The 14092-nt window shown below is 39.8% G+C and overlaps 1 protein-coding gene across 1 annotated transcript; it reads right to left on the reverse strand.

Moving 5' to 3' along the window:
• Positions 1-10299: 10299 nt before the first annotated feature.
• LOC115681548 (uncharacterized) lies at positions 10300-13820 on the reverse strand. The gene is made up of 2 exons (XM_056308827.1): positions 13568-13820; positions 10300-12273 (listed from the first exon to the last, which is right to left on the reverse strand). The coding sequence occupies exon 2, from the start codon at positions 12210-12212 to the stop codon at positions 10956-10958; it is 1257 nt and encodes a 418-aa protein (XP_056164802.1). The 5' UTR covers positions 12213-12273; positions 13568-13820; the 3' UTR covers positions 10300-10955.
• Between the last annotated feature and the right edge of the window lie 272 nt (positions 13821-14092).

Raw genomic sequence — 14092 nt, forward strand, 5'->3', positions numbered from 1 at the left:
ACACCCTTCCATCTGATTTTGGGATTATAAAGACAAATTATAATTCCCAAGATGAGACTTGGTCAGTGAATGACTTGATAGCAAGGGTGGTGGCAGAGGAAGAGAAACTTAAGAAGGAAAAAGGGCATCTAGCCTTATATGTTTCTGGTTCCCACAAAAAGAAGGATAAGAAGTTCAGAAATCGTACTCATAAAGGTACTCATGAAACTACCGGTCAATCTGACAATATGGGTCCAAAGAAAACATCCTTCAAAAGGGATGGTGGCCACTGCTTCTTTTGTAAGAAGAAAGGTCACATAAAGAAGGACTGTGGAAAGTTTAAAGCTTGGTTGTCCAAACGTGAGCCTACAGGTAATGATTCTTTGGCACTTGTTTGTGAATCCAACCTATCAGAAGCACCATCCAGTTCTTGGTGGCTCGATAGCGGTGCAACTAATCATGTTGCGTTTACCATACAGGGATTCATAAACCGGAGGAAGCCAAATCGAGGATGAGTCAAGACTCACTGTGTGGAAATAACGAGAAAGGCGATGTTGTGTTTGTGGGAGATGTAATCTTGATTCTAGACTACGGTTTTAGATTAATGTTGAAAGACACCTTTTATGTACCTTCTTTTAGACGGAACTTAGTTTCCGTATCGTGTTTGGACATGTATGGCTACTCTTTTGAAATCAAGAACAATGTTATTTCTTTGTTTCTTAATTCAAATAAGGTTGGGTCTTTGTTATATGTCCAACGGATTGTACTGATTGTGTTTGTCTCCCAATGACATATACGTCGCTTATACGGTGAAAAGGTTGTTTCCAAAAGACCACTACCTAAGGAACAGTCTTATGCATTGTGGCATAAAAGGCTTGGTCATATCTCTAAGGATAGAGTAGAAAGGGTGATAAAGACTAACATCCTGCCTGCTCTTAAAGATGACCTAGAGATATGCGTGAGACTGTTGTAGAGGTAAAATGACCAAGATAAGGAAGAAAAGCTCGTCATCAAGTTCGACTGTTGGAGGTCATTCACACCGATATAAGTGGACCCTATACGGCAACCTTATGTAGAAATTTTTATTTCATTACATTTATTGATGACTATTCTCGATATGGCTATCTGTACTTGATTAAAGAAAAGTCTGAGTCTCTTGACAAGTTCAAGATTTTTCGGACTGAAGTCGAGAAACAGTTGGGAAAGGTCATAAAGGTTGTTAGATCTGACCGAGGTGGAGAGTATTATGGCAAACATGGCGATGCCGGACAGCTTAAGGGGCCATTTGCCAAATACTTAGAGGATTCTGGGATAGTGGCTCAGTTTACTATGCCTGGAAGTCCTGAGCAAAATGGTGTAGCCGAAAGGCGCAATCGCACCCTTATGGAAATGGTGAGGAGTATGATAAGTAGGACAAATTTACCTGTTTTTCTGTGGGGTGAAGCTTTGAAAACAGCTTTGTACATTCTGAATCGTGTACCTACTAAAGCTGTTCCATTGACTCCTTTTGAGTTATGGACTGGACGTAAGCCTAGCTTAAACCATCTTAAGGTTTGGGGATGTCCTGCAGAAGTGAAGTTATACAATCCAACATTAAGTAAGTTGGACTCCAGAACCACTCGGTGTTACTTTGTATCTTACCCTGATCATTCGAAGGGATATCGGTTCTATAATCCCAATGGAGGCACAAGAATTGTGGAATCACAGACAGCCAAGTTTCTGGAGTTTGATGTGGCCGAAGAAAGTAGCTGCTCACAGACTATTGAGGATAATAGTACGGTGGGTAATGTTGTATCTTTATCTCCTCCCATACAGATAATTGTGGAGACTCCCACACCACAGACTGAACCTGTTGAGACTCAGGATCCTGTTGTCGAGACGCTCCTAATGAAGTTCCTCAAGGCTCTCGGTGTACGGGATGAGGCCATTTGTTGTTCCGATAAGGAGATCCATTAGGGAGAGACGATCAGCTATACCACCGAGACTATTTAGTATATATAGGAGAGCAAGACTACGATATTGGTTACGTAGGCGATCCAGTGACTTATATGGAAGTCTGTTTCTTGTCCTCAGTCGGAACTGTGGTTGGATGCAATGAGAGATGAAATACAGTCTATGAAGCATAATGGAGTTTGGGAACTTGTTGAATTACCTGAAGGTCATAGACCCATTGGCTGCAAATGGGTGTATAAGACTAAAAGGGACTCCAAAGGAAAGATTGAGAAGTTTAAAGCCAGACTGGTAGCCAAGGGTTTTACTCAGAGAGAAGGAGTAGACTATGAAGCAACTTTTTCTCCAGTCTCTTCGAAAGATTCTTTCAGAGTGATCATGGCATTGGTAGCTCATTTCGATATGGAGTTACACCAGATGGATGTTAAAACTGCATTTCTCAATGGAGACCTTAATGAAGAAGTCTATATGATGCAACCCGAAGGTTTTGCGGCAGATGATTCAGGTACGCTTGTATGTAGACTGAAAAAGTCTATTTATGGTCTCAAGCAAGCTTCTAGACAATGGTACTTGAAGTTTCATAGTGTTGTCGCTTCATTTGGTTTTGTTGAGAACAGAGTAGATCAGTGTATATACTGCAAGGTCAGTGGGAGGAAATTCATTTTCCTTATACTCTATGTTGATGATATTGTGCTTGCAAGCAGTGACCTTGGTTTACTGCATGAGACAAAGCGGATGTTGTCAAAGAACTTTGATATGAAAGACCTTGGTGAGGCGTCTTTTGTCCTTGGTATTGAGATTCATAGGAATCGTTCTCGCCGACGATTGGGCTTATCTCAGAGGGCATATGTTGATCGTATCTTAGAAAGATTCAACATGCAACAATGCAAGCCAGGAATTGCTCCTGTCAGTAAGGGTGATAAGTTGAGTCTGTCACAATGTCCTCATTCAGATTTTGAGAAAGCCCAAATGAAGAATATACCTTATGCTAGTGCACTTGGGAGTATTATGTATGCTCAAGTATGTACTAGACCAGATATTGCTTTTGCAACAGGACTTCTAGGCAGATATCAGTCAAATCCAGGACACGATCATTGGGTTGCTGCCAAGAAGGTTTTGAGGTACTTAAAGAGGACAAAAGACTATATGCTGATTTACAAACATGTTCAGGACCTACAGCTAGTTGGATATTCGGATTCAGACTTTGCTGGCTGTCAAGATGAAAAGAAGTCGACAACAGGTTACATCTTTAAGTTAGCAGGAGGTGCAGTATCATGGAAAAGTGAGAAACAGAAATCAATGACATCCTCTACCATGCAAGCGGAGTTTGTAGCATGCTTTTCGGCCGCTACTCAGGCAATTTGGCTCCGGAACCTCATTAAGGAGTTGACCGTATTTGATTTTGTGGATAGGCCCATACAGTTGTATTGTGACAATAACTCTGCAGTGTTGTTTGTTAACAACAACAGAGGTCTCAAGGGATCTAAGCATATGGAAGTCAAGTACCTGACTATAAAGGAAAAAGTTCAGGATGGTGACATTGCAGTAGAGCACATTTCAACAGATGATATGATTGCAGATCCGCTAACTAAAGGCCTTCGCCCTTGTGTATTTGATCGACATGTCATTAACATGGGCTTAGGAGTATCATGGGATACTGTTAATTAGTGGGAGCTGTTTAGTTTTATGTTGCTCTTATGAAGTTTGTATCTGATTTTGTTACATTTTGTAATATTTGAATATGTATCAACTCTTTTGCATTCAATGAGGCATTTGTGAATGTAGATTTATCAAGTTGAGTATACATATTTGATGAAAAATCTCGAGACATTGTGTAAACCTTGAGTACAGGCTATGGGGCATTCTTAGTATTAGCCTTAACGATATGTCTTGTTACACATAAAGTACAGTTAACTATCAAGGTAAGACATATGAAGGTTCGTTGGAACCATGAAGGATATTCTCTGGTGACACATTAGGTTTTGTGACACTTAAGGAGAGAGAATTTGGACTAACAAAGTGGACAACACATAAAGTATCACTCATTATGAGGTATTGTCCATTTGACACACTACCATATTGAATCCATATTAGTAAAGTTAAAAGCACTCGTGACCATGGAAGGCTCTGCGTGAGTACATGCAGTTACCGCCATGATTCGGTGTTCGAGACTTTATGGGATCGGATTGACTATTAAGAATAATCTCTAGACCAATATAAGGGTGCGCACACAGTTCTTTTTCAATTAATATCGCCCAAGTGGGAGAATGTAAGAATTTCCTAATGTGGGCTTCATTAATTGAAATTGACTGAATTAGTTTGGTCTAATAAAGGTAAGATATATGGGTTCTTAATAAGTCTAATATGGGACTGGCTGGTGTGGGCCGAGTACGGCCCGGCCCGTAATGAGAGGGCCCGTGGTCGAAGACTCTATAAATAGCGCTCAAGTCCCTCCCCTAACCTGATGATGCACAATTTGACTCACATACGGATCTAGAGAGAACTTTCTTCTCGTGAGTGGCAATCTCATTAGGCCAGTGTTCTAACGAAGGGTATAGGGGAGAAGATCTTGAGTTCGTGTTCTGAAACCGTCGCCAATTCCGCTTTAAGTCCGATGGATTCCAAACCAGGTACGCGAATCGACAATTTCTCCATTATCGTGTTTCGGTTTCTGATTATGGTGATCCTGGGCGTGCCATTTTCGTGTCCAACAATACATGCATTTAGTGCACTCGAAGCATTTTCCCCGAGCTCGCTCGCAAAACGCGCCTCAAGAACATTTAAAAATGATATTTATACACTAAAATTATCAATTTGAAATACTAAGCTGATGATCAACGCTAATGAGAAGAATTGTGCAGAAGAATGTAGCGAGACCTGATCAAGTGGCCACAATGTCGTGAACACACATTAGATATGCTGCAAGTAAGGAATAAAGTACCGACAAAGGGTTGGTTTAGATGACAATGGAGTTTGCTCTTGAGATCTTTCTAGTCAAGCTACATGTCATGGAGCACCACTCTCTAATCTCCTGGAAAGTAGACCTTTCCTTATGGTCTCGAGTTGGAGCCCTGTTGGGAGTACTTCAAAAGTAAAATTTTGAATGCATCATATCGATGTGAGGGAGTGCACCCTAATTATTGCTCGGGAAGATGGACTAGTCAAGATACTTGAAAGTTGGCTCGGACATCACTCTACTGCTTAAACAAAAGAAAAATATTAAAGCAAGTGGAATTACATTCATGAAATTAAACAAGTCGAGATATTTGGATTCTTCCTATAATAACAGAAAGAGTGAAAGGAATAACAAACCTTAAGTAGTGTTTCACCAAAAGATGATGAATAATCCTTCAAGTATGGATGGATCGATAAGTGAATCGACAAAGGTTGCATTTTGGATAGGAAAGTAAATAACAAGAAAATTAAAGATAAGGAGACCGGAGGCAATTGCTGATAGTCATGTAAATTATAGGAAAGTAAAGATAAAATATAAATTTGCGAGAACGTGTGTTCTTTAATTGATGATAAGGTCCTTACAACCAATACACTTTAGGTATCTATAATCATCTACAGACGATAGGAGTGAGCATGGTCAGAGTGGACAATTCCCACACTAGAACTAGGAACCGCCCACCAAGGACCGGTTCCGAAAAATTGGAATTGGGAACTGCCCGGTGATTCCATGGATCTACTCGCGAACCAGACCGTCGATTCGGTCCGGATCCCAGGTGGGTTCATGAAACCGGTCCTACTAAGCTTCACACGTCAGCATTGTAATATGCAACAAAAAAAATTACACAAAAATACAACTTCGCCTACTGTTCAAGTTAGGACATTGCTCTTCAAGTTAGGAACTTCCTAACAAGCCAGAGCCAAGGACTGGAAAGTGGAAACCTTCACCTATTGTTCAAACTTTTCAAATATGACCGCATAAAGACATTTATGCCAAGAACTTCCTAACAAGCCCGAGCCAAAGACATTGCAATAGCTACTTGTCTTAACTTTCCACTCCTTTTATATGTGAAGAAGCCATATAGCACTACACTGATATGAATGGGCAAAAGCAGACAGTGAACTTCAGCAAAATGCGTTGAATCATTTCAAGCTTCAACGAGCCGTGAAAATGGTGGAATCTGTACAACACTCACACATAATAATCTTCTTCCAATGGTGAAGCACTTTGTCAGCTAGCACAGTATCGAGTTATCCATGACATCGACCGAGAAGAGTGAGAGAGTGAGAGTATTGAGCAATTTAGGTTTAAGGATTTATGATTTTTTAATTAAAAATTAAATAAATATATAATATAATATATATTATATTATATTATCGGTCCGGGTGGACGGATGGATGGTTCCACACTTGGAACCGGGAACTGGATCGGTACCCACCGGTTCCAATTTATTGGAATCGAGAACCAGATCGAACCCCTTAGGAACCACCGGTTTTGGGCTGGTCTGATCCGGTTCTGGGTAGTTCCCGGTTCCTTTGTACACTCCTAACAGATGATTACCTATAGCAGTTACATACAATGTTTATTGAATTGGAAAGAACAAAAAGCTTCATAATCCTATTTGCAGTTATAAGAAGTTACTTCGCAATCTCCGACTATGAAGCAACACTTATCTATGATAAGTTATAACATAATCACTTAGCAGTTATGTTTTAGTGTTGTATCATTATTATTGCGTTCGAGTTCAAAGACTTAGTAAAAATCTACAATGGTTGTCGAAAATATCGTTAACTAGTGAAGGTTCTCATTGATAACTGATGTTTGGTGTTGATGACTTTATTGGAGAGTTGTCGAATCCTTTCAAGTTGTCTACTGTTGACTTCATTGTTGATCAAACTCTACTCTCATCAATTTAGTCTAATGTTTGTCGATAATAACCAAAAGTTGATCATTTTTTGGTGTCAACAAATGCCCATTTTTAAAAGAATCGAATGATTGATGAATCATTTGATTCTTTTAAATTAAAATATCAAGAGCCATCATATGCTCCTTTGTCATCGGCAAATTTAATTTTTCCTTGCAAAATTGCCTCTTGAATTTTTTTTTTGAAAAAAACACAATTAACTATGTTATGGTTCTATGAATGGGGCCACTTGCAATTTGTTTGTTTACTAAATTTTCTTTACTCGGGATAACTTGGCCTTCCACTAATTTTTATCAAGCCATTTTTTAAGAGTAAATCGAAGATTTCATCTAACTTATTAAAGTTAAGCGATTAAACTTGAGTGTCTTCAGTCCTAACAATTCTTTTATTTTTTAGTTTGGGAGGCTTTAAGGATTGACAAACGTAAGGCTTGTCGAGCATCGTTCTTGCCACATTTATTTCAATATTTTCATTTGGGTCAAATTCTACACATAATTTTTCATTAAAGCCACGTTTTCTATAAAGCCTTGATGTGGCTCTTTTATTGTCTGTCTTTTAACAATTACTCATATTTAGATACTCTCGTTGCCAATTGAAATATATCGGCAATGTCTTGGCCTTTGAATTTTTCTTTAAGAGTGAATTTCAATTCATCGAAAGTCAGGCTCCTGAAAACATTTTTTGAGAGCGAAGTGAGGCATCTATTTCTAGTCTTCTTAAATCGAGCAACAAACCGATTGACTGACTCATTGTTGTATAGATAAAGTCTAGCCAAATCAGCGATAAGTACTTTAAGTATTGTCATATGTCCTACATAATCCATATGACTTTTTAGCAATCTACAGGTATAGAGAGATACCGAGAGAGTATCTAACTCAGAATATAAATTAACTTCAAAGTCATAAATGAATATTTGATCTTGTTTGAACCCTTTGGTATTTGCGACCAATCTGGCCCCTCCACTTTGTGCTGACTTCAACTTCGTTGCGTAGTTCGCAAGCATTATGAAATTGTCTTTTTCCTCGTTCCAAGGAAAGCTCACGCCACTGAAATTGACGACAACCCCGCCACAGTGAAACCACTATCTTCGAATCTCAAATACCTCAGTAATGCTAATCATATGCAATAACGTAAAGCGAGTGTCTGGATTCTCTTCGAGGTTCGCGTCATTTGCCCACTCGACAAATCACGAACACATACATGTCGGGTCGATGATATTCAAGTATTTTCTGAATTTTAACTTAATGTGTAATGTGATCCCTGAATTTTCAATTTATTCAATGTGGTCCTTGAACTTTAGTTCAATGTGCAATGTAGTCTCTAAACTTTTAATTTGTTCAATGTGAATTCTGAACTTTTGGTATATATTCAAAATAGTCACTGAACTATATAAAAATATGCAATGTTGTCCCTAAACTTAAATTAATGAAAAGACAACATTAAACATCTTCATATATTCCAGGGACTAGTTTAAACATATGCCAAAAGTTCTTGGACCACATTAAAAAATTAACAATTGAGGGACCATATTGCATATTGGGTTAAAGTTCAGTAACCACATTGAGCAAATCAAAAGTTCAAAAACCACATTGCACATTAAGTCAAAGTTCATGGATCATTTGTATCATTTTCCCTTTATTTTGCATGAAAGGTAATGAAATGAGCAGCATTTTCCATTCCTTGTCGTCGTTGGTTGGATCGGTTGACGTAATTCTTCGAGAGCACCTAAATATCGAGATTGATTTATATAATCAGTTCAAAAGGGTCTAAGAAGTTTTTTTTTTTCAGTGGCGGCAAGTTAGGGGCTGTTTGGTAACCTGCCAAACAGTACCCGATTATGTTCTTTTGTTCCCTGGAACAAAAAAAAACAGAAATTCGTTTGGTAAATTTTTTATTCTCGGGCACAAATTTGTTCTCAGAATTAGTTTTGGAATAGAATCAAGAATAAAAAAAAAAGTTGATTCTTGATTCTGGGAACAAGAATCAGAAATGGAAAAGAATTTCTTCTTCTTCTACTTCTTCTTGGTTGGTCTTCTTCACTTTTCTTGGCTTGAGGCCGGTCGTCGGCCGCCGGCCACCGGTGACTGGCCACAAGCCAGGGCTAGTGAGGGCGTTGCGAACCTCGCCAAGTCGCGAGCTGCCCTCAACGAATCTAGCGAGGGCGGCGACGAGGGTCCAGCCCTTGCCAAATCCAGCGAGGGCGGCCCTCGCCTAGGCTGTGAGCCTCCCTCGTCGAATCTGGTGAGGGTGATGGCGAGGGTCCAGCCCTCGCCGGAGCTGGCGAGGGCGGCCCTCGTCAGCCTTGGCCTGTGGTTGGTCGCCGTTGCCAGTGCTGGCAACCTGGCCATGGGCCAAGGAAGGGGAAGAAGAAAAAAAGAAAAGAAAAAAAAAGGAAAAAAAGAGAGAAAGAAATATTAAAAAATTCAAAATATTATTAATAAAAATAAATATTATGCAGTTACCAAATGAATTTTTTTTCGTTTTCTATTTCAGGAATAGAAATTTTGGGCAGTTACCAAACGCCTTCAAATGCTTAGAAATTATTTTCAGGAATGGAATAAAAAAAATCACTTCTGAGCAGAAATTATTTCTGGTAACAGAATGGTTATCAAACGTACCCTTAGAGATCTTGAAGAAGTGTGGTTTTGAGTTCGACTTTTCAAGGCTATTGGGCCTTGTGATTGGGTCTGATGTGCTTAGTCCTCTTTCCACCTACACACTTATCCAATTTGCTATTTTTCGAGGCGAAACTTGCGGGCCAAATTTGATATTTACCATTTTAGGGTCCGTTTGTTTCCCGAAATTAAATGATTTGAAAAAATATTTTTCTAAAAATGATCATTATATCGCTAGAAATAATCAGTCAATGAAATAATTTTTCACTATCGACAATAATTTATTTCTAAACATTTCCGTGAATGATAAAATATTTTTTTCTCTCATTCATTTTTGTAATTGATACAAGTGATATTTTTAAGAAAATATTTTTCAAATTATTCATTTTCCATGAAAGTAACAGAATCATAATTTGGTTTATTTTCATCTTAGATAATCATTTACAATTGGAAGACCGATTCTTTCCCTCCAAATTTCATTCAAAGGGTACAAGCCTACAACCACAATTTTGGTAATCAAACTAAGCAGGCTGTGTCCATGAAGCCATTCCAGCTGTGCTAATAACACTGCCCATAAATTTCTTGTTTCAGAATTGTTAACTTCAATGATTGTCATTCTTGCGAGTTTTACTTAAATTGGGAAAATTGCATCAACAGTCATGAAAGTAGGTTTGAATTCGGTAAAATCAAGTCCTTCCGACGAGATGTCAAAAAATTTACTAAACGTGGCGCATCGAAAACTTAATGTGATGTTTTTCACCAGTTCCAAGGAGATGTGATGTTAATGTGGCTTCACGTCAGAAAATAGCCCAAACATCAAAAAACGAAAAATAAAACGAAGAGAACCAGCCCAAAAGAAAAAAAAAAGAGACGGGGAGATTAGGGTCTTAAGTTAACTAGGGGCGCCGGCGACAGCCCAGGCGAGAGCCTCAACGAGGGCCCGCGACCGCGACCCTCGCCAATGACATGGGAGGGCCACACAATCTCTCACTCTAACTAGTAGACTAACGAAGCCCTATGATTCATTGCCGTTGATGGATTTTCAAGTGGTCGCGGCGTTAGCCGGCGGCCTCTCGAAGAAGCTCATCCCTCTCTTCTCTGTGGCCAGAAATTGCAGGCCAAAAGGGCAGAGTTGAATTTTCCCTTCACAAGTATTCACCCGAAAGTCAAAGTACCGGCCAACAGGAGCGAACGACTCCAAGTTTTGGCCTTCACAGGTTAGCTTTCAACTGGCTTTCGATGCCAGATAGCAGTTTAAAGCCTTGGATAGGAAGCCAGAAGCCCAAAGGTAGGAGCGAAAACAGAGGTCAAGAAGGCCCAAGCCCCCCTAAACCAGTAGAGGTTGTCACAAACTTCAACGGTGTATCACATAAAGGACGGTTGATCCAACCTGTGAAGTGAAAATATGTCGATGGTAACACTCTGAAGAACGCAAAATACCAACAATGAACAATAACAAAACATCCTGCAATTCAGCCAGAGAAAACGAAACATACTCTTGGCGAACAAAGAGAAAAGCTCCCCCACTCTCGTTTCACTGACGACTCTCATTACATTTCTTTGTAGATATCAAATCTGCTAATGGCAGATGCACGAGCTCCTCCTTTCCCCTGGATGATCCGGCGTTTTCCATCCTAGACTCCCCCTGAAGACAATAGTCGACCACGAAGACTGAGCAGTTGTAGAAGCCCAAGTTTGGGCATTCAAATGTGCAGATCTCACTCAAAATTCGGGTACTTGGATCGAAGGAAAGGATAACACCGGGAAGCCTCAGGTAGATGACCTTCAAAACTGAGCTATACCCGCAAGGATATATAGAGTACGGCTTCCAGTTCAACAACGAAAAGCAATACCTGTTCTGCTCAAGTTCCGTGAAAACATCTGGCCTGCATGAGAATAAGGTTTCGTGTTTGACAGTGTGAACAAGTGATTCAATTCTCCTGAAAACATCTGGGTTGCATGAGATTAAGGTTTCGTGTTTGACAGTGTGGACTAGTTTCCACTTGAAACTTGCAATATCGCATTTCGAGTAACTGGGATAGTTGCTGCGATCTTGTCCCTCGAGAAGAGCCCAAGTGTGGATTCCTTCGAAATTAGAGTAACAATAGTGTACCAAACCTTCAGATTCCCACAAGCACTGTCCAAAGGTCATCGTGTGCCACGTCCAATTCGGAGAATGGTTCGGAAGTCTAGTGAGCTTACAGTTGCACTGGCTGAGAGTGCATGTAAGCAAGTATCCACCAACTTCCCAGTGTATTGCTCCATTCGCGAAGAGAGGGGCTGTGCTGAGTTTTGGAAGCTCAGGTGGTAGACGGATTAAGGGACAATAGTGATTCCACATGCCTGTTTCAGATGAGAAAACTTCCATTTCTAGCCAATCCTCTTCCGAAGATGCTGATGGGGAGTCTGCAGTAACTGATTTAGCTTCAACTCTAAAGACCCGCACAACTTGGTAGTGTTGGCCGTTAAAAGCTAATCCCGTACTGATGCTTTGCCTTGTGATATGAGGCTGTGGAAGGGAGACACACTGCTTGGCAAACAGATCATAAATGTGGTAAGAGAAGGTGTTTGCCGATGAAAGAGTGAGCAGAATCAGGCCATTGCAGGATGCACATATATGGGCATTTGTTTCGGCGTGGAAGCTATGGTATCGGCTGATGCCTGCATAACATCCCTCGTATACATTGAGGAGAACAAATTGGGCAGAGCCATTTTGAAGAAGGTAGTGGCACAAAAGGCCTGCATGGTGATCTCCACTGACCCGGCATATGCTGCTGGAAGGCCTCTCCATAGTTCCCAGAAAGACAAAGCTTCTCCTACCGTGCTAAAGTAATTGCAGCTCCAGGAAGTTCCTATGAGAAATATGAAAAGACCTACCATCAAAGAGTTGGAAACTAGAATTATCCTACTTCTTGGATCACTTCCTCTTGGCCATGGCCTAAAGTGCTACAATTATAGGACAAGCTTTTGACACTGCCAATGACGTGGTCCCCTTGTGATTGTCGCCCTCATTTGGCCACGTGTCGGTAGGAGATTTTGATGTGGTTGTTTCTGTTACCAAATTATATGACAGGCGCTAATCTTTATATTTCCAATAAAAGCTAAAACAAAGCGAAATGAGTGGCGGCAAAAGATTCCCTGTTACATATAGCTTCACGAAGAGAAATGTCGAAGGGTTGCCAATTTTGCACGTTCATAGTGAATACTTCCAAGAACAATTCCCCACCTGAAGTCAAATTAGAATCTTCAGTTTGAAAAAGCATTTCAGGATTAAATCATAAATTCTCCCGCTTGTATTTTCAATCTGGCCTAAATTCATAAACCAATCTAAATAAAAATTCACTTGGTCATTTGAGACTTATTAAAAGCCTGTCTCTTCAGGACAACTTGACCAGAAACATTACGAAATATGCATACCTAGCATTAATAATGCTCCACACACGCGCGTGCTCGCAGGCTCAATTTATGAAGGAGTTACATCATTTACATAAGAAGAAAACCAATTTCGTATTCTGATTTCTAAATATCGCATTCTTAATTAGTTTGCTACACCAGATGTAATTTGTTAATTACAAATTCTATATTTGATGCATAAGACACTTCCTACTAAGAAACATATTGGAGTGAGGACAATCATGTGTCTTGTACTCATCACATCAACAGGGGCCCAGACAACCTGGACAGGCTTGAACAAAGGAAAATAGCCTTTTCAAAGGTCTCTCATCAGCATGTAGCTTGTCTTATGTAAGATCAACAGATTCTGGCTCATTATATTATGCATAAATGTGGGCACAAGCAAACAAATTAGCTATGTAAGTTTTAAGTTCACAAGAATGCCACTTGCCATGGCACCCTATATACTGAATAGGTTAATTTCTGTGATTTGAATGAGGCAAAGCACAAAGACAGAGTATACTCAGATTTTTTGTTAATAATGCATCAGGGGCTTCCACCGCCTACCTTACCAAGAATGGGCTCATCAAAACCTAGAACCGGTTAAAAGCATAAACAAGTAGAAGTTTGTTCTGCAGATGCTATTCAACATAACCGGAGGAGGTACACAAAAGGGACCATAAAGATCTATAAACTAAAGAGAGAGATTGCATTCTTTACAGCTACAGGGAAGGGAATCAATGTGCCGGTTACCTTGGAAGACTGAAAGCTCTATGACCATCTAGTTCTCCTATCATAGTTCAACAAGCTCCTCCTCGTTTGAGCATTTTGCTACTTGCTCATGCTTCGGGCATTTCTTTTGTTATGGACAAGCTTGAACAATTTTAAGTTTTTTTGTTACCCTCCTGTCACAGGAAAGAAATACTCTACTTTAAAAGAGTGCACATAATTGAAAAGCAAAATGAACTATAATGCATCATCCCATCAGGTGGAAAAGGAGTAGCTCACTTTTGATTAGGACGCACAAAACTTGACATACAAAATGTCACTTGATCATCATCACTTATTAGGGACAAGCTTGAACAGCTTCAAGTTTTTTTGTTACCCTCCTGTCACAGGAAAGAAGTACTGTACTTTAAAAGAGTGCACATAATTGAAAAGCAAAATTAATTATAATGCATCATCCCATCAGGTGGAAAAGAAGTAGCTCACTTTTGATTAGGACGCACAAACTTGACAAACAAAAGGTAACTTGATCATCATCACTTATTAAAAATG

The sequence above is a fragment of the Syzygium oleosum genome, unplaced genomic scaffold, assembly GCF_021117445.2.
Source record: "Syzygium oleosum isolate NSW1041296 unplaced genomic scaffold, Sole_v2.1 Sole_v2.02, whole genome shotgun sequence".
NCBI lineage: Eukaryota > Viridiplantae > Streptophyta > Magnoliopsida > Myrtales > Myrtaceae > Syzygium > Syzygium oleosum.

Excerpts from the sequence above, each read along its gene's own strand:
- LOC115681548 (XM_056308827.1), bottom strand. The coding sequence starts at position 12,212 with ATGGAGAGGCCTTCCAGCAGCATATGCCGGGTCAGTGGAGATCACCAT.